The sequence below is a fragment of the Lemur catta genome, chromosome 11 (assembly GCF_020740605.2).
Source record: "Lemur catta isolate mLemCat1 chromosome 11, mLemCat1.pri, whole genome shotgun sequence".
In the NCBI taxonomy this organism is placed as follows: domain Eukaryota; kingdom Metazoa; phylum Chordata; class Mammalia; order Primates; family Lemuridae; genus Lemur; species Lemur catta.
The window spans coordinates 69074116-69101823 of NC_059138.1; the positions used below are offsets into that span (position 1 = coordinate 69074116).

The 27708-nt window shown below is 38.4% G+C and overlaps 1 protein-coding gene across 1 annotated transcript in view; it reads left to right on the forward strand.

Annotated features, from left to right (window-relative positions):
* The window catches only part of DNAH11 (dynein axonemal heavy chain 11), a 301905-nt gene that overhangs the window by 257794 nt on the left and 16403 nt on the right, over positions 1 to 27708 (forward strand). The window contains exons 70-77 of the mRNA XM_045564154.1: positions 4524 to 4694; positions 7023 to 7145; positions 8380 to 8573; positions 9755 to 9903; positions 10761 to 10888; positions 14511 to 14738; positions 20516 to 20707; positions 23936 to 24055. Coding sequence (XP_045420110.1) covers positions 4524 to 4694; positions 7023 to 7145; positions 8380 to 8573; positions 9755 to 9903; positions 10761 to 10888; positions 14511 to 14738; positions 20516 to 20707; positions 23936 to 24055 — 1305 coding nt within the window. The remainder of the gene's footprint in view (positions 1 to 4523; positions 4695 to 7022; positions 7146 to 8379; positions 8574 to 9754; positions 9904 to 10760; positions 10889 to 14510; positions 14739 to 20515; positions 20708 to 23935; positions 24056 to 27708) is intronic.

Sequence of the window (27708 nt, forward strand, 5' to 3'; positions counted from 1 at the left end):
GTAATCAGTGTACTTGGGTAAGGAGTCATGAGGATCTAGTTAACAACAACAAACAAAATCCTCATTCTCTCAGGAACTTTCATTTATGATTTTCAGTAAGGTAATTTTGAGGTAATTAAACTGTCACTGTGATGTCATATTGTATTTGCATATTGTTCCTAAACAGATTCTTAAGGGGGTTATTAAATATAAGGGAATTTTTCTTGGGGCTCCTATTTTGTCTTTGTGAAATGTGATTTGGAAAGTGCTTGCTCAATATTTCTTTGGTAAAGAGACAAAAAGAATGAGAATAACTATTTATTAAGCTGCTATTCCGGGCAAGGCACATTTATGCTTTGGCTCACATGTTAATCCCTGTTACATCCCTAAAAGTATATAACTTTATCCTCATTTAAAAAACCAAAACTAATATTTTTCATATTTCAAATAAATTACCCCCAAGAATTTATATTTTATAATTGGAAGAGCCAGGATTTCAACCTGTGACTGTTTGATTTCAAAGTCCATATTCTATACCTTGTTCCATTCTGCCTCAGGGTAGTGTTCATTCATTTCATTCATCAGTTTTTAGACAAATATTTATTGAGATCAATCATGCCAAATGCTTGTCACTAGGGTACAGTCTTGAACAAATACATCTATGGGTGACAATATCTATCTCTATATCCATAGATATGTATGTCAGTAGATACACGAGAGTATCTCCACTTTTATAAACATGTCCATGTTTATAAAATAAGTTATATCCATGTTTATAAAAGTGCTACATACAATGAGAGAAAGTAGGGATGGAGGAGCTGCTTTACTGGGGACTCAGGGAAGGCCTCCCAGAGGAAGCTGATTCCTTAAGGATAAGTAGGATTTGGCCATGTGAAGAGTATTTGGGAGAAAACAGGGATGTGTGAGATATGGAAGAATTTGGGATTCCAGGTAATGAATGAATCTCTGTAGCTGGAGGGTAATGAGTGAGAGGAAGGTGGCAAGAGACAAATCAAGGGAAATGGGAAGATCTTGATCACACAAAACCTCACAGGCCACATTAGGGATCTTGGATCATATCCTGTGTGCAACAAGAAGCCAGTGAAAGGTTTCAAGCAGATGACTGATGCGATGACACAAGACTCAGAGACTTCAGATACGATTTGAAGCCAGGATCATCAGTTCTTCGAGATGGGTTGGACGTGGGCGATGAGGAAGAAGAAAGGGTCAAGCATAACTAGCAGGTTTCCTAGTAGCATGTGACTAGTGTGCAAAAATTCCAACAAGCACTACTGAATCAGTAGTGTCAGCCCAGAATTACCCAAACACCAAAACTAGACTAAGGCATTACAAGGAAAGAAAACTACAGAGCAGTTCCCCTGGTGAACATTGTTGCAAAACTCCAGAAAAGACTGGCAAATTGAATCCAACCATATATGTGAATAAAAAGCACAATACATTATGACCAAGTAGAATTTATGCCAAGAGTGCAAGTTGTTTAACATTCAAAAATCACCCAACATAATTCATCATATTAACAGAATAAAAGAAGAAAATGATATGATCCTTTCAGTTAATGCAAAGAGCTTAAAAAATGTTAACACATGGTTTAAAAAAGGAAAAAAGCCTCTCAGCTAATGAGGAAGACATGGTAACTTCTCAGTCTAATAAAAGGCATCTACAAAAATCTATGCCCAACATTTTACTTAATGTTGAAAAATGGAATGATTTCCCCTAAGATTAGGAACAAGACAAGGATATCTTTCTCTCAGCACTTCTGTTCAGCATGGCACTAGAAATTATAGCCAACGCAATAAGACAATAAAAGGCACAGAGATTTAAAAAGGAAAAAAAAAACTTTTTACAGGTAACCTGATCACATATGTAGAAAATCCTAAGAAATCTACACAAAAAGGTACTTAGACTAAGAAGTGTGTTTTTAGCAATATTGCAGGCTATAAAGTCAATATACAAAATACTTTGTATTTCTGTATATAAGGAAGAAACAGTTAGAAAATAAAATTAGTAACTCAGCACTACTTACAATGGCTTCCAAAGCCATGAAACTCTTAGGGATAATCATAATAAAATACATGCAAGGTTTGTATACTAAAAACTATAAAATATTGTTGAGAAAAACTAAAAAAGGCCTAATTAAATTAAATAGGGAGATACACCAATTATCACTTGGAATACTCAATATTGTTAAGACCATGTGGAATAAAATAAATCTCATCTATTATATCACACTATATACAATTAATTCAAAATGAATTGGCTAAGCTATAAAATTTCTAAAAGAAAAAATAAGACAAAAGCTTTGGACTTTGGGTTAGGCAAATATTTCTTAGGGCACAATGGGAAGCAAAAAGTTGATAAAGTAAACTCTATCAAATTTAAAAGTTTATGGTTTTCAACAGACACTGTTATAAAAAGGTAATAGCCAAAATTTGGAAGCGACTCAAAATTTGCATAACCATTCACTGGCAGGTGAATGCCACAAGTAGAAAATTCCACACCTGACCTCATGTGTTTCATGCACAAAATTATTAAAAAGTATTGTATAAAATTATCTTCAGGCTATATGTATCAGGCATGTATGAAACATAAATGAATTTCGTGCTTAGACTGGGTCTCATCCCCAAGATATCTCATTATGTGTATTCATGTATTCCAAAACCAAAAAAAATCCAAAGCCTTTCTGGTCTCAAGCGTTTTGGATAAGGGACACTCAACCCTGTACTTTGTTAATACCTCCTTACCAATATGTGCTGAGTGTAACTGTCATTTCACGGTTTTACTTTCAGTCATATATATATACTTAAAGGTAAATCAGTCTGTGGTCTCTGGTCCCTGTCCACCAGCCAAAAATAAATAAATATTTTATATTTATAGCTATGTATGTATAGATATATTTATATATATTTAAATTCATGTCCATATATAGAAACAGATATAAAAATCCTACAGCCCTCATTACTAAGGCATGAAGTAGAATAATAAATATCAAGAGTGACTTTAAAAGGAAGAAGAGGCCAGGCCCAATGGCTCATGCCTGTAATCCTAGCACTCTGGGAGGCTGAGTCAAGAGGATTGCTTGAGGTCAGATGTTTGAGACCAGCCTAAGAAAGAACAAGACCCCATCTCTACAAAAAATAGAAATATTAGGCAGACATGCCTGCATGCATCTGTAGTCCCAGCTACTCAGGAGGCTGAGGCAGGAGGATTGGATGAGCTCAGGAATTTGAGGTTGCAGTGAGCTATGATGATGCCATTGCACTCTAGTCAGGGCAACAGAGCAAGATTCTGTTTCCAAAAAAAAAAAGAAGAAGAAGAAGAAGAGATAACCAAAGGGCATCCCAAAAGTACATGGGTAGAACAACAAAACAACAGTGAAAATAACAACCAGATTAAAAAGGAGGCTAAGGACTTAAGTAGACATCTCTCCAAAGAAGATATACAAATGATTTACAACCATATGAAGAAATGTTCAACATAACGAATTATTGGGGAGATGCAAATCAAAACCACAATGAGCTAACACCTCATACCCATTAGGATGGCTATTATGAAAAAATAAAGTAACAAGTGTTGGCGAGGACATGGAAAAATTGGAACCCTTGTGCACTGGTGGTGTGAACGTAAAATGGTGCAGCTGCTAAGGAAAACAGTATAGCAGTTTCTCGAAAAATTAAAAATAGAATTACTATATGATCCAGCAATTCTGCTTCTGGCTATATATCCCAAAGAATTGAAAGAGGGTCTCTAAGAGATGTCTGAACATCCATATTCATAGCAGCATTATTTACAATAGCCAAAATGTGGAAGCAACCCAAATGTCCATAAATGGATGAATGGATTAACCAAATGTGGTGTATACATGCAATGCAGTATTATTTAGCCTTAAGAATGAAGGAAATTCTAACACATGCTACAACACGTATGAACCTTAAGTACATTGTCCGAAGTGAAATAAGCTAGTCACAAAAAGACTGTATGATTCCACTTACATGAGGTACCTAGAGTAGTCAAACTGATGGAAACAGAAAGTAGAATGGTGGTTGCCAGAGACTGTGGGGAGAGGAGAATGGACAGTTGTTTAGTGGATACAGAGTTTCAGTTTTGCAAGGTGAAAAAGTTATGGAAATTGTTTGCACAACAATGTGAGGATACTTAAAACTACTGAACTGAATGTATGTACACTTAAAATTGTTAAGATGGTAAATTTTATGTATATTTTACCACAATTAAAAATAAAACCCATTTTTTAAAAAGTACATGAGCAGAAGGAGAGAGGATGGTGCAGTTCAGTTGCTAGGAAGGAGATGCGGGTAGATTTCATGGAATCATATTAATGACAGTAATGACAGCAAACACTTAATGAGCATGTACCATGTGCCAGAAACCGTTTCAAGAGCTTATATTGTCCTCCTAAAAATCCTCTCCGTATAAATAAACTTTAAACTGTCACCCCACGTATCTGGAGCTAGTTAGACATCCAGGCACCGATTGTCACCCTTTAATGGTCGCATTAAATTTCCCAGGCTTTTAACGTGCTGTTCCACAGAGCGATGGAGCAGGCTGACAAGGTAGAAGATGTGCAGGGGCGCATCTCCATCCTGACGGAGAGCATCACCCACGCCATCTTCCTATACACCAGCCAGGCGCTGTTTGAGAAGGACAAACTCACCTTCCTGTCCCAGATGGCTTTTCAGGTAAGGCGATCAGTCACTCAAAAGCATCCCCAGAGCCAAAGGCAGACACTTCTGTTTATTATGTATTTTACTCCTGGAGGAAAGCACAGACACCTTTTTTGGAAGCCCTTGGTGGCTTGCAAAGAGTTTGCATTTCCTACAAGGAGCTTGGGCAGGTGACAGTCTTCTCCTAGGTCCCAATGCTTTGGTTTGGGTGGGTGCCCGCATTAAGCTCCCACCACAGCCATCATCCTGAAAAACATCAATGAGACATTCTCTTCACCTTCTTGGGTCCTATAAATAACCATCCAGGTGCTACCAGGAAGATTCTTTGAGATCAGGGTTATAATGTCCAGATCCGAGTAGTCCCTAGGAGTTTCTCAGAGTCTCTTTAGAAAACAGTGAAGGGGGCTGGGCGTGGTGGCTCACACCTGTAAGCCCAGCACTTTGGGAGGCCGAAGTGAGGAGATCACTTGAGGCCAGGAGTTTGAGACCAGCCTGAGCTATATAACAAGATCCTATCAATACAAAATTTTTTTTTAAGAAATTAGCCAGATATGGTGGTGTGTGTGTAGTCCCAACTACTCGGGAGGCTGAGGCAGGAGGATCACTTGAGCTCAGGAGTTCGAGGTTGCAGTGAGCTATGTACCATTGCACTCCAGCCCTGGCAACAGAGCGAGACCTTATTCCCCCCCCCAAAAAAAGTGAATGAGTTTATCCATGCTGTAGCAAATGACAGAATTTCTTTCTTTTTTAAGGTTGAATAGTATTCCATTCTGTATAGTTAATGTATTTTTCAAAATTGCTCAAAGGGTAGATTTTAAGTGTTCTCACCATAAAAAAAAAAATGATATCTGGGGTGATGGATGTGTTAATTAGCATGACTTAACCAATCCACAATATAAACATATATCAAACCATCACATTGTGCACCATAAATTGTATAATATTATTTGTCAATTAAAAATAAAATAAAAATAACACAACAGTGAATGGGTAAGGAGAGCTCCAGGTTTCTCACCCCACCTTCTGTGAGACCTGCTTCTATTTTACTCTTTTTCACATGGACTTGTACAAAAGACTTTGTTTAAATAAAGATGTTCATGATGCGGGGAAAAAAAACTTTGAGGACCACAATTTTGGATAAAATAAAAATGTCCTTTCATTCGCTAGTTTGCTACCTGGCATTTTCCATCAGTCCAAAGCTTAAGGCGAGGTCTGTGTCTCACCTATTTTGTATTCTCCAAAGTGCCTTGCCCAAACACCTGCAGTTGATAATGATAAACTGTGACTTGTCTTTCAGTGTTGTTTGTATTGATAGATTCCTTTAGATTCTAGAAGAATATATGAGTACGAGTATTTTTAGAATGTATGTGATAAACAGGAGTAAAGCATTACAAAATGAAATACTTGTTTTTATACATATCTCTTTTTAACAGGAAAAGGCCAGGGGTGATAATACATGTCATACACATCTATTTGAAATTTCCCTTTGGAAGCCGTAGATAAATTATAATCTGTCTCAAGTTCTGACAATATAGTAAATCAAAGCTTCTATATTGATGATTACTTGTTGTTGAAATAAATTAAATTGAATTAAGAAAAATTAATTATCCAATAAAGTAAAATATTATTTTAATACACCCACAATGCATTTTGAAACATCTAGAATTTTAAAATAGAATAAACTAAAAAAAATTTACGTGTTTAACTCTGTAAGGTGTTATAGTTTCTAAATGGACATTAGGAATACTTCATTTGTACCCTCCAAAATGTACTATGGACTTTCTATCAATTCTATAATCAGAATGTCTAAAGTTGATTCCAATTCGTTATGTGTTTTAGTTGTACCTATAAAACAATTTCTCATTTTTTTCAATATAATCTCTCATATAAGAAAAATTTTTCACACATCTGATAGTTTATTGATTATAATTTCTATACCAGAATTGACTTATAATATTAATATTGGTTTTACCTTCTGTTTAGCAATTTAGTCCGTTGTCACCTGAGGCTTTCTCATTTTGTATAATGAGTTTTAAGACAGGTTTGATCTATCAGCAGAAGACTAAATAGGAAGGCATATTTCAAATATGTTGCTCATAGGGATAGGTATGAGGATTGGAATAAATCAGCCATTTTAAATTATTTTCTATTAGATTTCCAGTCATGGTTTTGAGATCATGGACATAATCTAAGATTCCCTGTTTCAACTATAGGACAGATATCTGCCAGAATCGTTAGCAGACTTGCTTCTGCCTGTTCAATCATGTCCACTAAATGGTAACTGCTTCCTGTGTCATGATTTTGATGTAAACCAAATAATCCTTTTCAATTTTGTCTATCAAGATTTTGCTGAGAAAGAAAGAGATTGACCCCCTTGAACTGGATTTCCTACTTCGATTCACAGTTGAACATACTTATCCAAGTCCTGTTGACTTCCTAACGACTCAGTCGTGGAGTGCTATCAAGGTATGTCAGGAACATGGTTTCTCAATTTCTAAATCTTATTCCTAATATTAGATCTTTCCAGTGAGAAATGTAGTTTAAAGAATACAGATGATGATACATTAGATACCATTTCAGTTGTAGAAATATATAATGTGATGTTATTTAATTAATCTTTGTATTATTAAATTGATGATTGTCTTATTTGGAAGTCAAGCAGCTTTTAACTCATGTGTGGGTGGAAATGTTAATAAATATGCACAGTCTGTCAGGACCTTTGATAAAAGTCAAGTGATATAAGTGAGAATTTTTCTTAAATCTAGTTTCTTTGTTTTTTTCTTTTTATTATATTTCTCTACTTTTTCTAGTTTTTCAAATTACATCACAGTGCAGTAGTGTATTCTCATTGTAAAATGTTCAAGCCCAACAGAATATTGTAGGGAAAAAAGTGAAAATCATTCTTCAACCCTAGTTATCAATCCTTATTCCATTTTTCTGTCAGAAGGTTCTATTGTTAAGAGTTTATGCTCCCAGAGAGTGGAGTTTCATAACGATGTTCGACGTAGGCTAAGCTTTGCTCTGCTCTTTTTTCTAAGAAAACATTTCTGTGCATTGAAAATAACTGTGTTAGTCCTTTTTATAGTATGTTTAGATTTTGTATTTTTAATAAGTATTTTTGATTAGGTTATCCACTTTAGAATTCTAAATTCAAGTTGAAATGTGTATCAGTCAGGGTCTCAGCAGAAAACTAATGGCACATTCAAAGCAGTGATGAAGAGATTTAACTAAGAGCATATTTTTGTAGTGTGAGCAATCAACCCATAAGAGTAAGGGAAGCAACCAGGAATGGGGAAGGAAAAGGGAGAGAACTGCTGAGAAATGAAGTTATGGGAAGGAACCAAACTATAGGAGCTGTGGCCTTTGGCAGAAGAACACAGTCCCTGCCAAACCACATCCCAGCAGAAAAGAGCTGGGAAGGAGATACCCCTCCCCTCTCTTCTCTAGTGCTGCAGTCTCCTGCCAGTGTCTTCCGTTGGCCAAACCCAATCGAGCCAGAGACCCGGAGAACTTAGTTCAAATTGTCCTTTGAGCTCCCCTTCTATGCAGAGCCCCAAAGAGTGCAGAGTCAATCTAAAAGGAAAATGAAAACCATCCAGTGCAATTTGTTTACATTAGATTAGATACATGCAGAAGTCTTTATCTCAAACTATCAAGTATTGCTCACACCATTCCTACCTATTTTCCTACTGTATCCCAGGCAGTTGCCCTTATCGAAGAATTTCGAGGCATAGACCGAGATGTGGAAGGATCTGCCAAGCAGTGGAGGAAGTGGGTAGAATCCGAGTGTCCAGAGAAAGAAAAGTTACCGCAAGAATGGAAGAAGAAAAGTCTAATACAGAAGTTGATTATTTTGAGAGCACTGCGCCCTGACAGAATGACATATGCTCTCAGGTGGGAGCTGCTGGCATTTTAGGAAATGCAAGTTAACATAGAGTAAAACTTAGTCTTAGGGATTAGGAGTATCTGGTGGAGATGTTTACTGTCCATATTCATGGGAAGTGATTCTGCTGAGATTTAGATATTATAATGACTGCTATTGTTAAAACTTGCTAAACACTAAACAGCATGCTAGTCTGTAGGCAGACTCAGCACATTCTTCCTGAAAAGCTTTATTCTGAAATCAGTAGGGGAGATGGGGAACTGATGGAAATATTCTTGGAAGAGAGATGGGTGTCAGCAGAGTTCAGAGGCCAGGAGCATGAATTATCCAAGTGTAATTTCCATCGACTTTATTCAGCGGTGGCATTTTGGCTCCAAAGATTTTGCATGTCAAACAAAAATGAATTCCTTTCGCGGAGATACTCGTAGTCCTACAACTTTACAACCAATGCAATTTGAAAGCAGAAACCCCTGTCTACATCTTGGTTCAAGTGTTCGTTTTCTTTGCCCTCTTAGCTTCTAAATGGTAATTTGCTGCTTAATTCACGCAAGTCTTATTCTAATTTGAATTCACCAATCAAAGAGTTCTCAACTTCCTTCCCTATTGTGCTCCTCTTTTTTCAGCAATATTCATGTGCCTCAGGGTTTTTTTTTTCCTTTGCTTTGTCTAGTTCAGCCTATTTTCCCTTTGCAGGAGCCTCTGCCGAAGCCTACTTTACAAGTTAATTCTGCTTAGTAGTACTTACTTTCTGCTAAATTTGATGCCGCTGGAAAATAATCCCTGCTTAATTGAGCTTCCCTGTGTTAGAAACACCCCCAAAAGCATTTGTATATTCATGAGAAGCCCAGCAGGCTGGAAAATTGCACTGTGGCAAATCTAATAAACTGTTAATAAGTAATGGGGGAATCTGGCAGGGGATTTGGGGGATACAAAGCCATAAGCAGGCTGATGGTACTCAGAGGGGGGTCTCAGGAGCCCCCCAAAATGGAATATAGGCTTCCGATTTTCAGAGCTTTCATTGATACGCCTACTGCATACATCTAGTTGGATTCATATTGTCATTCTAAAAAGACATCCTGTGTAATCATGAGGTTGCTTCTTTCCTATGCCTGTGCTTTAAGCTTATCTAAGTGGTGACACTTTTTAAGGTCAGAAGCACTGATTATGTTTTTTGTATTACTCTTTTTTATAGAAATTTTGTGGAGGAAAAGCTGGGTGCAAAGTATGTGGAGAGGACCAGATTGGATTTAGTTAAAGCATTTGAAGAAAGCAGCCCAGCCACCCCGATATTCTTCATCCTGTCCCCAGGGGTAGATGCCCTTAAAGACCTAGAGATTCTTGGTGAGTGGCCAGGAGGCCTGCTGGCCCGCCCTCCCTCCTCCCTCCCTTTCACCCACCACCCACCTTCCCCTCCTTTCAGTTCTCAGTTATCTTAGTTTCTTTTTTTTTTTTTTCCATATGTTGGAAATTGGGTATATGGAAAATGAAAGGCTAATAACACTGTAGTCTGAAGAAATGTTCAAATGGAACATTCCTCTGGTTGGCATAATGCAAGTTTCTTTTGTACTGTTTTCTACCTTTTGACTATATATGAGGGCCAGAGGGCAATTTTCTCCATGCTCATGTAATCTTGTGCCCCCTGTGACTAAATAATGGTCATTAGAGCAAGTCTATTTGATTGTGCAAGGCACTGTCGCTTTGTGCTCTAGATTACTATTCCCCACGGCCCACACCAAGAATACCAGGTTAATATAGCTGTGACCTGACTGTGCTCAATTTAAACGCAGCCTCACAAGGTGAGAGGCTTGTGCATTTACCCAATGAACCGATCCTTCAAAAAATGATGTGATACCTACCACATGTTGCTCCTTTTTATGAGGGAAATGCTTTGCTACTCCTGCAAGAGTTTATAAAGCCCCATAACAATGCCTGCCATCTATCAAAATGTCAAAAGCTTCATTATCATAAAACCAAAGGAACTGGTTTCCATAGGCTTTTCTAATGCTTGCAGTGAGGCAGCTGTTGAGAGCTGAAAATGCTGCCTGTGGATACCACAGAGGTTAAGTTTGGCTGCTCGAGGAAAGTAACTTAGAAGATGGCAGCAGTGACCACAGGTGTACACTGGACCACAGAACTCCAGACTCCTCTTACCCCCACTTGCCTGACACCTCCTCTGACTCTCGTGTCTTCTCCCACAGGCAAAAGACTTGGGTTTACAATTGACTCTGGAAAATTCCACAATGTGTCTTTAGGACAAGGTCAGGAGATGGTGGCAGAAATGGCACTGGAGAAAGCCTCCAAAGGAGGACACTGGGTCATACTCCAGGTGGGTATTAACTCTCAGGGAAAACACTGGCCTAACCAACAGAGCAATCCTTTAACACCACCACACATGGTGATTCGCAGCGTCCTAGCAGTTCTGTCAGCATTCATGACACCTCCAAAGTGGTGAGGGGCTCAGCATTGGGTACCGTCTTTTGAGAGGCTATCTAGCCATTGCGCTTTAACATTAAAAGTATTAGGAGAAGCCCCATTGTTCTTCTGACTTACTAATATCTGGAACACTCAGTAGTGCCTGAGGATAAAGAGGCTCGTCTAGATTGCCAACACTGTTATAGTATCTGACACTGCAGGTGGCTTTAAAGCTGACAGAGACCTTTTGGAATGTACGTTATCTCATACAACTCTCACCAGTTGTGTTACATTCCCTTTGTGAATTAAAGGGATTAGAGTAGACAAACACTTTATCCCTTCTAGGGCCAACATTATAGGGCCTGGGAATCTAGAACTAGGGTGGCCCCGTTGGCTGGGGATTCCAGGAACCAGTGGCCGACAGGCCAGCCTTGGGGGGCACCTGGAAGATATATGCTGACTTCGTCCACAGCAAGCCTCACTGGCTGTCCCAGCAGCTCTGAGGACAGCCATCTGGTTTTCAGTTTAGTCATCCCAAAGCTTCTCTTCGGTAGGCCATTCACAGGGTGCCTTACCTCTGATCATTATAACAAAGCTTTGAGGACAGGTATTGTCACTCTGCATATGAAGAGGAGAAAAGTGAGCCTTGGAGAGGGGTCTGGAGGGTCTCAAGGCCACTGAGCTGGTGGGTGGCAGAGCTGGCACTGAGTCCAGGTGTGTTTAGCAGCAGTGACGTTTGTTACACCAGCTCATGCCCCCACCCTCCCGCAGAGACACAGCATTGCCCCTTGGTGTCTCCAGTGTCCGTGTTTGAGGCTTTTTACATTTCTGCTTGGAATAAAACTGGGCTCATACAGAAGCGCTCCAGAGTTCAAGTGGACTTAGGTGTGCAGGACGTAACTCTCTGGGATAGCCATACCCACTGCTTAGATGAGGCCTTTATAGAAACCTTTGTAAGAAGGCTTGAGGTAGCTCAACCCCTTCGAAGGCTCAGAATCAGACTGGTAACAGTGGAGGGTTTATTTTTTTCAGAGACAGCAGTTGATGCTCAGATCATTTGGTAGACAGTAAGATTTTCCCACAAAGGAAAAGAGTTCTCATGTGCCCCGTGGCCCAGACTGGAGAGAATGCTTGCAGGGGTATAGTCATCCTCAAAAGAACATATTCAAAATAAAATATTTTTGCTATTTTTGTATCTGTGCCAAGCTACCAGTTGCCTCCAAAACTTCAAATTATAAGTTTTACCAGTAAAAAAAAAATCCTGAAAGACCTTATCAAGGATCTGCTTTTGGATATTTGTCTTAGACCTTTGATTTTTGTTCTTAGTGGCAAGCCAGTAACCTAGAATTTAACTGTTTATACCTCTTCACTCCCCACCCTTCTACCCACACATAGAGTAACTGGAGAGGAGAGATTATGTCAGGCTTTTGGCTATCCCAGTTTCTAGAAGTTTCTAGTTTGCCTTTGATCAGCAGTTAAAAGAGAAGCAGGGCTTTGAAGAAAGAGAAAACCAACATAATGGGAACTTGTTATGTTGTTTGTAATTTACATTAAATTATATCAACATGGGCATATGATACATATGCACATGTTAATTAGTTTCTACCCAAACCCTGGTATGGTCAATTATAATGATCTGATTGGGGTGTTTAGCTGGTATTTTATCCAAAGCTCACACTCCAGAGAAAGCTATTACAAAGGTATGGATACCAGAAGGTTTGTGCATTAATATAATAGATATTAAAATCATTTTTCATGGGCAAAATGGGTGATTTTTAAGGCATGTGGATTGCCTAAAAATGTTGCACAGGCTCTGCTGTCATTGGACAAATAGGCGTAAGAATCTAGCCAGTCCCAACACCCGTATCTTTGAGAATGGTTACCAGGCTGGATTTCGAAGTATGCTTGTGTTCCATGATGGCTCACCCGGAGGTTTTCTGTCCCATGATTCCAAACTCACTGCCTAGAATATTTTTGCTTTTACTTCCAGTAAACTTTTCTAGTAAGGTACTGTTTTAGTCCTTAAGACAAAGACTGAGGACATAATTAAGCTTACAAGAAAGGTTCTGTTACTGTTTCTGTTGTTAACTTTTATGAGAGTCACAACTGGGTGTGAGAAGTGCTCTCACGACCTAGGAACAAGCATGTAGGGCAGGAAATGTAGAGCCCTTACCTACTGTGTTACTTTGCTAGGGATGCCATATCAAAGTATCACAGACTGGGTGGCTTAAACAACAGAAATTTAATTTCTCACAGCTCTGGAGGCTGGAAATCTGACATCACACTGCCAGCACGATCAATTTCTTCTGAAGCCTCTCTCCCTGGCCTGTTAGATGGCCGACTTCTCCTTTTCTCTTCACGTAATTTTTCTTCTGTGTTTCTGTGTCCTAATCTCCTCCTATTATACGAACATAAGTTATATTGATTTAAGACCCTTCATAATGGCCACATTTAGCCTTAATTACCTCCTTAAAGACACGAACTCCAAGTATGGTCACATTATGAGGTACTGGGGGTTAGGACTTCAACATATGAATTTGGGAGGGACACAGTTCAGCCCATTACACCTGCCAGTGTTCAATATTTGCCCAGGGAATAAAAGCCTAATAATTTCAACAGCTGAATTGGCATAGTCTTTTTGCAAGAGAAATTTTAAAGAATGATACCTACATTACTACTCCCTTCCTTGTTTGCTTTCATCCTCTCTATTTTTGTAACTGTTATAATCTTAAATAGTTTTTCTTTGTTGGAAATGGTTGTATATCTCTGGGTGTGATGTTTCAATTACTATATCAAGAACTTCTCCAAAGCCAGAGAGCAAGCAAGGTATGGCCTTTACACCTCCCTTCCAGCACCAACTACCGAGCTGTACCCTGTGGGTGTTTTGCATTGGAGGAGCAAATGTGTGAATCATAAAACTGAAATGCAAAGAATGATGATGGATTGGCATTTGTTGGGGTTTTTTTTTTGTGTGATTTCTGACAGCTGTAGGATTTAAGAAAAATCATATGTTAGGCATACACAGAGCATCTTAACAATGAGTGATTACTTTCTTTTTCAGCTAACCCTTCTGCCCTTATACCCTTTTGAGTCCATACGTTAATGAGTAGGAGTTTGAGTAGAGGAGGTTTCCATCAGAAACAATGAAGTGGGTGATCAGGTACATTTCTGGCTTCTAGTTTTTGCACTTTATCAAACTAACCCAGATATGTTTCAGTCATTGTGTTTAAACTATAACAAAGAAAAGCATTAAACAACTCCATCTTAGAAGTGACTGGTGGGTGTTTGAAGTAGGTACATGTATTGGGTGGAGATTTTGGTTTACAAAGACAACCTGTGGTGATTTGGAGCAATGTGTTCAATTCTCTTTTGGATTTTTTTTTTTCCTTTTTCTGACATAATAAAGGAACATTTAAATCATGGTTCTCTGAGCTTTCAATACATTTGTATATAGGAAAATGTTGTAATCCTACAATTTAAGTAATATACTTCAATTTCACAGGAATGATAAACCATACTATCTTTCCGTTTGGTAGAATGTCCATTTGGTAGCCAAGTGGTTAGGAACCTTGGAGAAACTCCTTGAAAGATTCAGCCAAGGAAGCCACAGAGATTACAGGGTTTTCATGAGTGCTGATTCTGCACCTACACCAAGTGAGCATATGATCCCTCAAGGACTTCTGGAAAGTTCCATTAAGATCACTAATGAACCCCCCACAGGAATGCTGGCCAATTTGCATGCTGCCCTCTACAACTTTGATCAGGTAAGAAAGCAGAAGCAGTCTGGTCTGACAACAGAGTCAGAGTCTTCATCACCAACTCAGGCATGTCATTTAAAGGGATGAAGTGAAATCTCAATGTTCATGTGTGTGTGTGTGGTGTGTGTTTTAATCTCTGGAAAGAATTTTGCTTGTCATTCCCTATTCTAATGACTAGAAATACATTCAAGTTCCACCCTAAAACTAAGAAAATTACCGCTATGTGTGTAAAGAGAACAAAGTAGGTAATTTTTTGAGGAACCTGATTCTTGAAGATAAACCTGACAGATGAATATTTTTTATCACAGAAAGAGGAGAAGCCACTGTTAATCTGTTGATGTTGATGATGACAACAACAACAACACAGGAAAAGTTTTAGTATAATGTTTTATATTGGTTTTGATATTAGTAAGTTTAAAACCCTTCTTTTCAGGTTATATCTATGATAATTTCTTACTTATATGTTCATGTCTTTCCAAAATAAAACAAATACGTATAATATATAATACATATATAAATTAATGATACCTTTATTACCATAATTCTCTTTGCCCAAATTATCATATCTATCTGGATCATAATCAAGTCTTTCAGTTTCCTTTGTTGCTATGGTTCTGAGATCTCACTCCTTCCTCTGATTTCAAAAATCCTTGGTAAATAGCACTTTTATAGGAGAGTAGAATGAACCCTAAAGAGGAAATACATATGATTTGGTGACAAATATTCAGCCCACTATTAGAAATGTTATCATTTTCTATGATGCATGCCAACATGCTTTTTTCTGGTACCTTTGGGTCAATACCCAAACCAACATTAGAAGGGAATTATAATAATTATAATAAGTAGCTACCTAAGAATATAGTGTTGAAGGATATGGTTAATTACTTAACGAAATGATTAATATGTAGCCTATATACATATATATACACACACACATACACATATACTCTATGTAATAGTAGGCACTCAAAACATATTCTTGGATCTTTTAAATATTTGCCATATGCCTTTTTTATGCACTATGGCAAACATATTTGTTTTTAATCATCCCTTAATTTATAACTTCCAGCCATTTAGGACATTTTCAAGCCCTTTCTCAAAGTAAACACAAGAAGAATTTGATATATTTAAACAGGATTTATCCATCTTCTAAAACAATGGTCTTTATTGATGAAAAGTGAGCATTTCATGCACAAATATACTTCAGTCCAATTCTCCTTCAGTGTTTTTGGTAATGTGTTAGTCCATTTTGCATTGCTATGAAGTAATACCTGAGACTGGGTAATTTATAGAAAGAAGTTAGGCAATAATTTTATCTAGCCAATACTATCAAGACAGTATGATTTTGATACAAGAGACATAAAACAGGAAAATCATAGCTCAAATCACTGACCTATTGCTATAGCTTGGATATTTGACCTCTAAATGTCATGATGAAATTTGATCCCCAACAGTGGAGGTAGGGCATAATGGGAGGTGTTTGGATCACTGGGGTGGGTACCTCATGAATGGCTTAGTGCTGTCCTCACAGTAATGAGTGAGTTCTTATTCTGTTAGTTCTTACCAAAGCTATTTGTAATAAAGAGCCCGGCACCTCCTCTCTCTCTCTTGCTTCCTCTCCCTCCATGTGTTCTCTGCACACACCAGTTCCCCTTTGCCTTCCACCATGAGTGGAAGCAGCCTCAGGACCTCACCAGATGCTGGCACCATACTTCTTGTACAGCCTGCAGAACCATGAGCCAAACAAACCTCTTTTCTTTATAAATTACCCAGCCTCAGGAATTCCTTTATAGCAACACAAATGAACTAAGACACCTATGAATTTGAACTTCATAATACTAAATAAAATAGCAAATGAATAGAATTCAAATGTATAGTAAGGTAGCTATGTATCACAGTCATGTCAGATTATTTTAGTATTCATTAATATTTCAACATTAGGCATATCATTTTATAGGTACAATTACATAAATGAGATAAAGAAGAAAAATAGTATGATCTAATGCTTTTGATAAAATTCAATAGCCCTTCTTTATTTAAAAACAAAAACTTTGAGAGAGAATAATTGTTCCAGATCAATCTTACACTTAATAATATGATATTAGAAATCACCTACTAATGGAGGGAACATAGTAGTTTATAGTATCGATTAAAATTTCATTCTGGAAGTCCAAAAATGTACACATGATAAAGCAAAAACAACAGCTATCATTATTAGATATTCAGTGAATTTCAAAAACATTTACTTAATAAAATTTTAAAGAGTCTTGTAAGAATGCTGACCTGTCATTAGGTTAGAAAACAAAATGCACTTTTTATTCAAGTTATGTAATTCAAGGGCATTAGCCTGTGCTCCCTGGTTACCTGTAACTAGGTTGCCAGAACCCTTTTATCAGTTGGAAATTAGGGTTGGCTACCTTTGGAAGAAGTTCTTGTACAGTAGCAGTGGCTTAAACAAGGTGAATCTTTCTGCCACAAGACAGTTCTATACACGGGCCACTCAGAGCTCATGTGTGTTACCACAGAGTTGTCTTCAGTGCAGCTCTCACAGCTCACCACGGCGTCATTTCTAGATGGGCTCTTCATGGTCCCAGGCATCTGTCAGAGCCTCAGCCCTCGCATCCATGTTCCCAATGGTAGGATGCAAAAAGGAACAAAGAAAACGACAAAGAGAATGTGTTTGCTTTGTTTTACAGCTGCTTCCTACAAGTTAATACACAGTACTTCTTTCATCTCATGGGTCAAACTTAGTCACATTGCATTACCTACCTGCAAGAAAGTCTGGGAAAAGTAAATTTATCTTAAACAGCCATATGCCCAGCTATTTATCAGCAAGAAGATACTTTAGAGCAGGCAATTAGTGGTTTCTGTAATAGACATCCTCCTTCCCTAAGTCTCCTTGTATCATCCAGGGCATTCTGTGTCACTGCCATGGCCTGATCTTATTAAAGTCTGTGACATGGACAGAGAGTGATGAATGCTGTCTACCTTGTCACCACTTGGGTTAGGTAAATGAGTCCCAGTTACTCCTGTTGCCCGGGTGTCCCTCTCAGCTAAGGAAAGCACCCAAGGTCTAGATATATAAATCTCCTGTTTGAGTTGTTTTTGTTTTGCATGCTTTAATTTGCAGATCAAGTGAAATCTACGTTTTTATTCTTTTTCCTCAAATTAGAATTTGCCTCCAAACTTTGGCATGTGTATTGAAAATGAACAAAGTTTAATATTGGTGCTTTATTTCCCTGAGAATTCCAGAATATTTATGCAAATCTGATCATTAAGTGACTGAGATGTAAAGAACCATTTCATGTAGGCTGTCACCTGCGTATACCTCTTTCAGCTCAATAGCATCCGTCTCTTAAAGAAGATGTCATAAAGGAGTATTGTTTGGGCTCCTTTCATACCCAGATAACCATAGTTTTTAGAATAATAATGTAGATGTCTTTTTCTATAAAATTCTCGGGTAGAAACAAATATTAATAATTGATAATTGTGCAAGTAAAGTTGGTAGCTTTGTGCATATAGCCCTATTGTGTGTACGTGTGTGTGCGCGCGTGCCTGTTCTCTGTTCGCAATGCTGTTTGTATATTTTTTATGCTAATTTGCTTATCACTTGGTTTATAAAAATACAACTGGCCTGAAATGCAGAATGGTAGGTAGACTCATACTTTTTCTTAGGAAAGCCCGATTCATATTTTCTTCCTATGTTACGTTACCAGAGCATAATAAAATGGGCATTGACTTGTGTTTCTTTTTTAGCACTGAGGAAAAAGCCAAGTAAGTTATATGAAATACAGCTTGAATACTTAGTTATTATAGTACCTTGGGTTTTTTGTGGACTATCTGTAATTTAAAAAGGTGTTAAGTGACTTGTTAGATCATAATTTCAAAGTGAAATTTTGATACTTACATTGGTTCTCCTAGAAATTTCTTACATTTAGAAGTAATATATTTTTTCTATCTGTCAAGATTAATTCTAATTATATGGTTTCCCTTTTCTTCCTTGACAAGTTTGCATTTTATTTGATGTTTAGTTATGGAAAAGTTCTTTGTAATGATTTTTTTTTAACTCCAAAATCCATAAATTACCTAAAAATGGTCTAGTGACTTAGAACGAACGGCCTAGTGATTTCGCTGTGTCTGCACTACATGTAGCCTGGCTAGTTCCAGAACTGTATCAGGTGGTAGCCCGGGTGCCGCTGAAGGCACTATAGAAAGAAGCAAAAGCCCACAGGACAAATCCAGCCTCGGTTTGGTACCAGAAGTCCCCTGGAAAACCATGTCTGAACTCCTACTCCCAAAGGTCCTAAATATGCTTTGTGCATGGCCCAAGTTGTCAGATCCATTTTAAACGTGAACTGGCTGTCGTGTGACCATTTCAAAGGACTAGGCAGGAAAGTGCAAAGTTTGGCCTATTTCCCTGCTGCCCAACACCAGATGAAGTAGTGGTCCTCAACTTCTTTTCCATGCTTACCTCCCAGAACTGCCAAATCTGAGAATGTGTGAAGTATTACTTTTAAGCCATAGATTAGACAGCTGTTTTTGTCCTTTTAATTTTATGGCTATTGGGCCATAACCTTATCAATCTCGGTCAATTTTCAGCTTTCCCACTGCATTTTTTTTTTTTTTTTGTAAAGACAAGGCTCTCTTGACCAGGCTGGAGTGTGGTGGTGTGATCATAGCTCACTACAGCCTCCAGCTCCTGGGTTTAAGCAATCCTCCTGCCTCGGTCTCCAAAGTAGCTGAGATTACAGGTGCATACCCCGACGCCTGGCCAATTTTTCTTACTTTTTGTAGAGATGGGAGTGGGTCTCACTATACTGCCCAGGCTAGGCTCGAACTCCTGGCCTCAAACAATCCCACAGTGCTCCCAAAGTGCTAGGATTACAGACGTGAGCCGCTGCACCTGGCCCTCATTTTCAAATAATATCTCACAGGTCTATTCTATAGGGCACATGTTTTCCAGTCTTCCATATGTCATCCAGTCATCCAAGCAATGAATTTTATTTTTAGTTCATTGGAAGGAAACCATGTGTCATAGTAATTGTATGAGTTTAGGTACAGGCTAAGCAGCCATAAAGAAGAGAATCAAAGCTATAGTGACTCAATGAAGATAGGAATTTGTTTGTCTCACACCCAAACCGATGGACGCCTCTCGCATACCTAACTCAAGGTTCCATAGAAAAGAGTGACAACCAGAGTAAGAAATTTCCTTTTAAGCAAATGACATGGAAGTTACACACACCACTTCTGCGCAAATTCTGTTGGCAAAAACTTGGTCATGTGGCACATCTGGCATCAAGGCAGGCTGGAAAACATTCTTGCAATGGGTGACCATGTGCTCAGATGTTCTCTATTACTATGGAACCAGGGAAGAATGGGTAGCTGTGGTTAACTAGCATTCTGCCAGGTAGTGTTCTGCTACAGTGATGAAAACTAAGATGATGACCTATGTCATCCTGATTTTACAAGGAAATTCTTCTAGAAAAAAATGATGACAAGCAATATTAACATGGTTAAAATGAATTGTCTCATTTTTCTAGTGAATTTAGAAGCATTCAGAAGAATAACTGAAGCAAAATAAAAGGATTCCTCTCAAATTAACACTGGCAAATGCCACATAGATAGTCTCCTGTTATGTTCTCATAGGACAGGTAGCCATGCTTAGAACTACTTTTTACCTCTGTAGCATCTGTCTCTCAGAGTCCTTTACACGATTATTGAAAACTCAGACACTTGGAAACCGTACGGATGGATAATCAAGCATTTCTTTTCTTTTCTCCCAGGATACACTTGAAATGTGCTCCAAGGATCAGGAATTTAAAAGCATCCTCTTTTCTCTGTGCTACTTCCACGCCTGTGTCGCCGGGAGACTGAGGTTTGGCCCGCAGGGCTGGAGCCGAAGCTATCCTTTCAATCTCGGAGACCTCACCATTTGTGCCAATGTCCTCTACAACTACTTAGAAGCAAACCCTAAGGTAAGTGCTAGTGGTCAGATAACCTCGTCCAAGGAGTTTACTAAATCTATCAGTCTTCGGGTGCTATCAAAATGGACCATAATTTGTCTTTGGAAGTTATTATTGAAATAGCTGACACTGTATATGCATCTTCTGCCAAGTATGAAAATAAACCAGATCAAAGGTTTTCCGGCAGTGGATGCTCGGACTTCATAAGATAGGTCAAACCAGTTCTACATCAGTGGCTTACTGCAAAAAAAAAAAGAAAAAATGTCCTTCATTATGTTAACAAAAACAGTGGTTTACATGTGCATATATGCCAGATTCATTAGGCAGGTAATGAAGCATTTGCACAAATGTAATTACATACAGCAATTCTGACAGTTCATAACACTGCATTAATAATCACTACAATTAGTTCTGATGATGGAAGCAATTTACAGCGCGTCACATGTATAAATAATGGTGCATTTCCTGCATATGTCATTATTATGTATTAAGGATGCCACCTTGTTGTGACTTTCTCAGTAATGTTCTCCTTGATTTGAAGTTGAAAGTAGATGAATGATTGTATTTCGTAGCTAAAATGTGTTTTACAGATGGGAATGGGAAAGCCTCATCAAGAACATTTGTATAAACTCTCCTAAGCCCAATGATTGGATTTCAAAAAGGAAAAGTCACTTATTCCTAAGGATATTCTGGCTTAATCCTCTGATAGAATTTGGGTATATGTGTCAAAACCAACCAGATGTTGGTCTAGGCCACACTTTCTATAAAAGACCTTCAAAATCACCCATCTGTGTTTCTAAGTAGAAATGATTGTTTTATGTTCTTTTAGTAACCATTGTTACAATTTTTGTTATCAAAGTTTTCTCAAGCTTTGGTGGTGCTTTGACTGCTGTCAGGGTATGTCCACTTGGTACATATTGGGTGTGCTCTCCCAAAGAACAAATTTTGAATAAGTCGTACCTAAAACAAATGGCTTCAGTATGGTATGTGATGATCAATATTCCATATGTATCATTTTTTAATTTATAAAATTAAAAAGTAATTCTGTAGACTTTGGGCATATTTGACCATCCTAATAAATAATAATATTTTTGTGTTGATCTCAACACCTTTTGTTTAAACTGTTTAAAATTTACTATTATAATAGTTCTGTCAGGTTGTAGTTGTCTGTTCTTGGTTCTTGGCGTGCTCTTGGCCAAAGAATGACCAGACACACCAAAAGCAAGGCAAGTGTGAAACAAAGTTTATTGAGGAAGGACAAGATAGGTTTACAGAGCCAAAAGCAAGATACGGGTTCACAGAGCAAGAGCAAGATACATTCGCCATAGACAACAAACAGACCCTTCTGTCGTAGCAAAAGGGCTCTGATTACGGTGTGGGGTCCTGTTTTACAGTGTCTGGATTGGGCCCTCCTTGTGGTTCAGACATCACCACTGAACCACTTTGAGGGACAGTTAACGACATAGTAATTAGCCTTAGGTTATTCTAGGTCACTTTCCAAACCCTATTGTGCCAGGGCTGGGGGGCTTCCTGCATTCTTTTGCAGATTAGCAGGGGCTTCCTTCCCCCAGGTGCAACAGTTACTCCCGACAGGATTAAGGGTGGGGCAGCACCAAGATGGGGTGCCCACCCTTGTCCTTCTTCCCAGGTGGGGCAATTGCTTGGGGCAGCACCAAGGCAAGGTGCCCACCTTTGTCCCTGTGGGCCGGAATCCCTCACCGCAGAAAAAGAAAGAAACCGTTTAATACCTTAAATTCAAGTCCTTCATAATGGTCCCATGAGGCTGAGACCGGGAATATTATCCTATTTCAGCTGAATCCCATACACAATTGAGGTAAAAACGAAGGGGAGGGAGAGGGGACTTGACACTTGTGTTTGTTTCCAGCTCTCACATCTTGGGTCTTGGCAACGCCAGTCGGTCCGCTGAGTTGTGCTGTATCCTGCTGCTTCTCCTGCTGGGGTTCCAACTCCAACACAGCCTTAGGTTCTAACACCTCCTCGTGTCCCTCAGAAGTCCTGGCCTGAGCCATCTGCTGCACACCACAAAACAAGTTATCAGGACTTGGGAATTAAATTAGTATGTGCACACACTTTGATTGTACAAAATACCCTTTTCAAGAAAGTACATGTACAAAACAAAGATCAGGATTTGGGGAAAGAGACTCAATGATTAAAAGAACAAGTCCCTAGCTAAAGAAAATCTTAAGGGAGATATTAATACATATCAATTATTGAAATGTATAGCAGGCTTTTATTGAACATACTCAGAAAGAGAAATAAGATTAGGAAGTCTTTGTTTCCCATCCATTTCAGCTGCTTGGAAGGTAGGCCATGCAGTGGTAGCGAGAACATGTTTCCTTTTCATTCACATCAAACCAGCTTGAAAGAAAGCCATATTTGAGGTCCATTTATTCAAATTCGAATAAACTTGTAGCAAGTACATTGGAATAGTTGAAGCAATTTTACTTGTTCTGTTCTGTCACATCATGCAAGGAGCGAAGGCTATAATTACGTTTTTACTTGAACTGTTGGGAGGCAATATACTGCCCCCGAGGGTATAAAGGTTCCTGTCTAGAAAGGCTTCATCACACACTGGCATGTTTTGCAAACCCAGAGGAAGCTAAAGGGTAGCAAAGACAGGCTTCAAATCCTGCTAAGCCAAATAAAGAGGAGATACAGTGACTTCTTGTATAAAACAGGGTACAGCATTAGTTACGACCCCTAGAACAGTCAGTAGGGCAGTCATGCCATAAACCAGGTCCTCAAATCTGTCTGTGGCAAGGGGATTTGTTTGCCTGGACTTTTGGAAAGTGATAGAATTCTAAATACATCCCAAATCCAAATTGTGTGAATGTTTCTTTCTTTTCCTGAATTAGATCATAAAAACTGATATAAATCAGACAATAAAAACGTGACACTTCAGAAGCCCTATGAACCAACACTCTCTCATGATTTTTGGATGAGATTTTGAATGTATAAACTTTCCCTGCACAATGTGTTCTAGGAATGATTCACTTTCTTTTAAAATCGTGTGAATTTTTATTGAATGTATTAGAACACACTGAAAATAATTCTCCCAAGACAATCTACACAGAAACTTAGACAATTTCTGAACCACTTTTAATGCTCCTTTTGATGGGGGCTTGTGTTAGAGGGGCGTGCACCACTGGTTGGCCTCTCTGTGGCATATACCCTAGGCACAGAAGTGAACATTATGTGGTTTTTTTTTTTTCCCCTGAGGTCCCATGGGAAGACCTCCGTTATCTCTTTGGTGAGATCATGTATGGGGGCCACATCACAGATGACTGGGATCGCAGACTGTGTCGGGTGTATTTAGAAGAATTCATGAATCCATCTCTGGTAAGACGTTTTTAAATTAACTTTTCCTGAGGAGATAATTCTGGTAAGAACTTTTTAAAACTAATTTCACTATGTGGATAATTCTTACGTTACTGAGGATTCTTGGCCTTTTGTAAGTATGTTCTGGACTGCCTTCAGTGGGGGTTTGCAAATTTGTTAGAAATGCAGAATCTTCGGCCTCATCCCAGACCTATAGAATCAGAATCTGCAGTTTAACAAGACTTCCCCAGGTGATTTCTGAACACGTTAGAGAGTGTGCCAAGGGGAAGCCCTCTTACACGCACTGGCTCACTGGGGCTTTATAATACCCTGTGAGGTGTGAGGAGCTGACACTCTTAAATTCTGCTTTATAGACCAAGATGATGAGACATGTGATTTGCCCCAGGCCACTAAGTTGGTATGAGGAAGAGCTGGACCCAAAATATAAGTCTCTTGATTTCTGTTACAGGGATTATTTCATTATAGTGCTTTTGCCAGTCACAGAAGTTGTGGAATCATTAACACCTTACTAAATATGTGCTTAAGAAAAACATGGTGAATAAGTATGTGAGGTGATGCGTTTGTTAATTAGCTTGATTTAATCATTCCACAATGTAAACATGTATCAAAACATCACATTGTAGCCCATAAATATATACAATTACTATTTTTCAATTAAAAATAAAATTAAAGGTATGGATCCTGTTTCAGTCTTCTACATGTGGCTATCCAGTTTTCCAAGTATCATTTATTGAATAAGGATTCTTTTCTCCAGTGTATGGTTTTGTCTGCTTTGTCAAAGATTAGATGGCTATATGAGGATGGTTTTATATCTGGGTTCTCAGTTCTGTTCCATAGGTCTATGTCTCTGTTATTGTGCCAGCACTATGCTGTTTTAATTACTGTAGCCTTGTAGTATAGTTTGAAGTCTGGTAAATTGATGCTTCCCAATTTGTTCTTTTCCCTTAAGATTGCTTTTGCTATACAGGGTGTTCTCTGGTTCCATACGAAGCATAGAATTATTTTTTCTAGATCTGCGCAAAATGATGTTGGTATTTTAATAGGGATTGCATTGAATCTGTAGATCACTTTGGGTAATACAGACATTTTAACAATGTTGATTCTGCTAACCCGTGAGCATGGTATGGTTTTCTACCCATTTAGGTTCTCTGCTATTTCCTTCCTCAGTGTTTTGTAGTTCTCCCTGTAGTGGTCTTTTACCTCCTTAGTTAAATACATTCCTAGGTATTTTATTTTCTTTGTTGCTACCATGAAGGGTATTGAGTTTTTGATTTGGTTCTCAGTTTGACTGTTGTTGGCATATAGGAATGCTACTGATGTCTGTTCATTGATTTTGTAACCTGAGACTTTACTGAATTTGTTTATCAATTCCAGTAGTCTCATGGCAGAATCTTTTGGATATTCTAGATATAAGATCATATCATCCACAAAGAGCAATAATTTGACCTCTTCTGCCCCCATTTGGATGCCCTTGATTTCCTTCTCTTGTCTGGTTGCTCTGGCTAGGACTTCCAGCATTATGTTGAATAGAAGTGGTGATGGAGGGCAACTTTGTCTGGTTTCAGTTCCAAGCAGGAATGCTTTCAATTTTTCTCCATTCAGTATGATGTTGGCTGTGGGTTTGTCATATATGGCTTTTATCATTTTTAGGTAAGTCCCATTTATGCATATTTTCTTAAGTGTTCTTATCATAAAAGGGTGCTGATTTTTGTTGAATGCATTTTCTGTATCTTTTGAAAGGATCATATGGTCTTTGTTTTTGCTTCTATTTATGTGATGAATTACATTTATAGATTTGCGTATGTTGAACCATCCGTACATCTCTGGGATGAAGCCCATTTGGTCGTGATGGATTATTGTTTTGGGAAGCACCTAAATTCGGTTTGCTAGGATTTTGTTGAGAATTTTTGCATCTATATTCGTAAGGGATATTGGTCTGCCACATGTAGAAGACTGAAACAGGATCGGTACCTTTCACCTCTCACAAAAATCAACTCACGGTGGATAACAGACTTAAACCTAAGGCATGAAACTGTAAGAATTCTGTAAGAAAATGTTGGAAAAATTCTTATAGAAATTGCTCTAGGCAAAGAATTTATGAAGAAGACCCCAAAAGCAATTATAGCAACAACAAAAATAAATAAATAAATGGGACCTGATCAAATTAAAAAGCTTCTGCACAGCCAAGGAAACTATCACAAGAGCAAACAGACAACCTACAGAACGGGAGAAAATATTAGCATGTTACACATCCAATAAAGGGCTGATAACTAGAATCTGTATAGAACTCAGGAAAATCAGCAAGAAAAAAATCAAACAACCCTATCATAAAGTGGGCAAAGGACATGAAGAGAAACTTTTCAAAAGAAGATAGACTAATGGCCAACAAACATATGAAAAAATGCTCAACATCTCTAGTCATCAGGGAAATGCAAATCAAAACCACAATGAGATATCACTTATCTCCAGTGAGAATGGCCTTTATCAAAAAGTCCCAAAACAATAAATGTTGGTGTGGATGCAGGGAGATAGGAAGACTTATACACTGCTGGTGGTACTTCAAACTAGTGCAACCTTTGTGGAAAGTAATATGGAGATACCTCAGAGAGCTACAAGAGGAGCTACCATTTGATCCAGTAATCCCATTACTGGGCATCTACCCAAACGAAAAAAAGACATTCTGTAAAAAAGACATCTGCACTAGAATGTTTATAGCAGCACAATTCACAATTGCAAAGATGTGGAAACAACCCAAGTGCCCATCAATACATGAGTGGATTAATAAAATGTGGTATATGTATACCATGGAATTCTACTCAGCTATGAAAAACATTGGTGATCTAGCACCTCTTGTATTATCCTGGATAGAGCTGGAGCCCATTTTACTAAGTGAAATATCACAAGAATGGAAAAACAACCACCACATGTACTCACCATTAAATTGGTATTAACTGATCAACAGGTATGTGCACATGTGGAAGTAATATTCATCGGATGTTGGGTAGGTGGGGGGGGGAGAGGGGATGGGTATATTCACACCTAATGGGTGTGGTGTGCACTGTCTGGGGAATGGACACGCTTGAAGCTCTGACTTGGGTGGGGCAAAGGCATATATGTAACTTAGATATTTTTACTCCTGTAATATGCTAAAATAAAAATGAAATATAAGACAGTAAAAACAGATATTAACCAAGTACAAGATGAGAACATTATTCAGATCTTATTTCAAACAAACTTAAAAAAATGACATTTATGATACAATGGGAAATTAACATTAATATATCATGATAAGGAATTCCTGTTAATATTTTATGTGTAATAAGAAAATAATATGGTTATTTTTTTAAAGAAAATATGCAGCAATATGAATTAGCCTGGAGGACATACTAAGTACAATAAGCCAGACACAGAAGACAAATACTGCATGTTCTCACTCATGTGTGGAATATAAAAAGTTTGATTGCAGACGTATAGAGCAGAAAAAGTATTACTGGGGAGGCGAAGATGGGGAGAAGGTGGGCAACAGGTACAAAGTTACAATTGGAAAGGAAGATAGGCCAGGGTGCAGTGGCCCATGCCTATAATCTTAGCCTTTGGGAGGCTGAGGCAGGAGGATCACTTGAGCTCAGAAGTTCGAGACCAGCCTGAGCAAG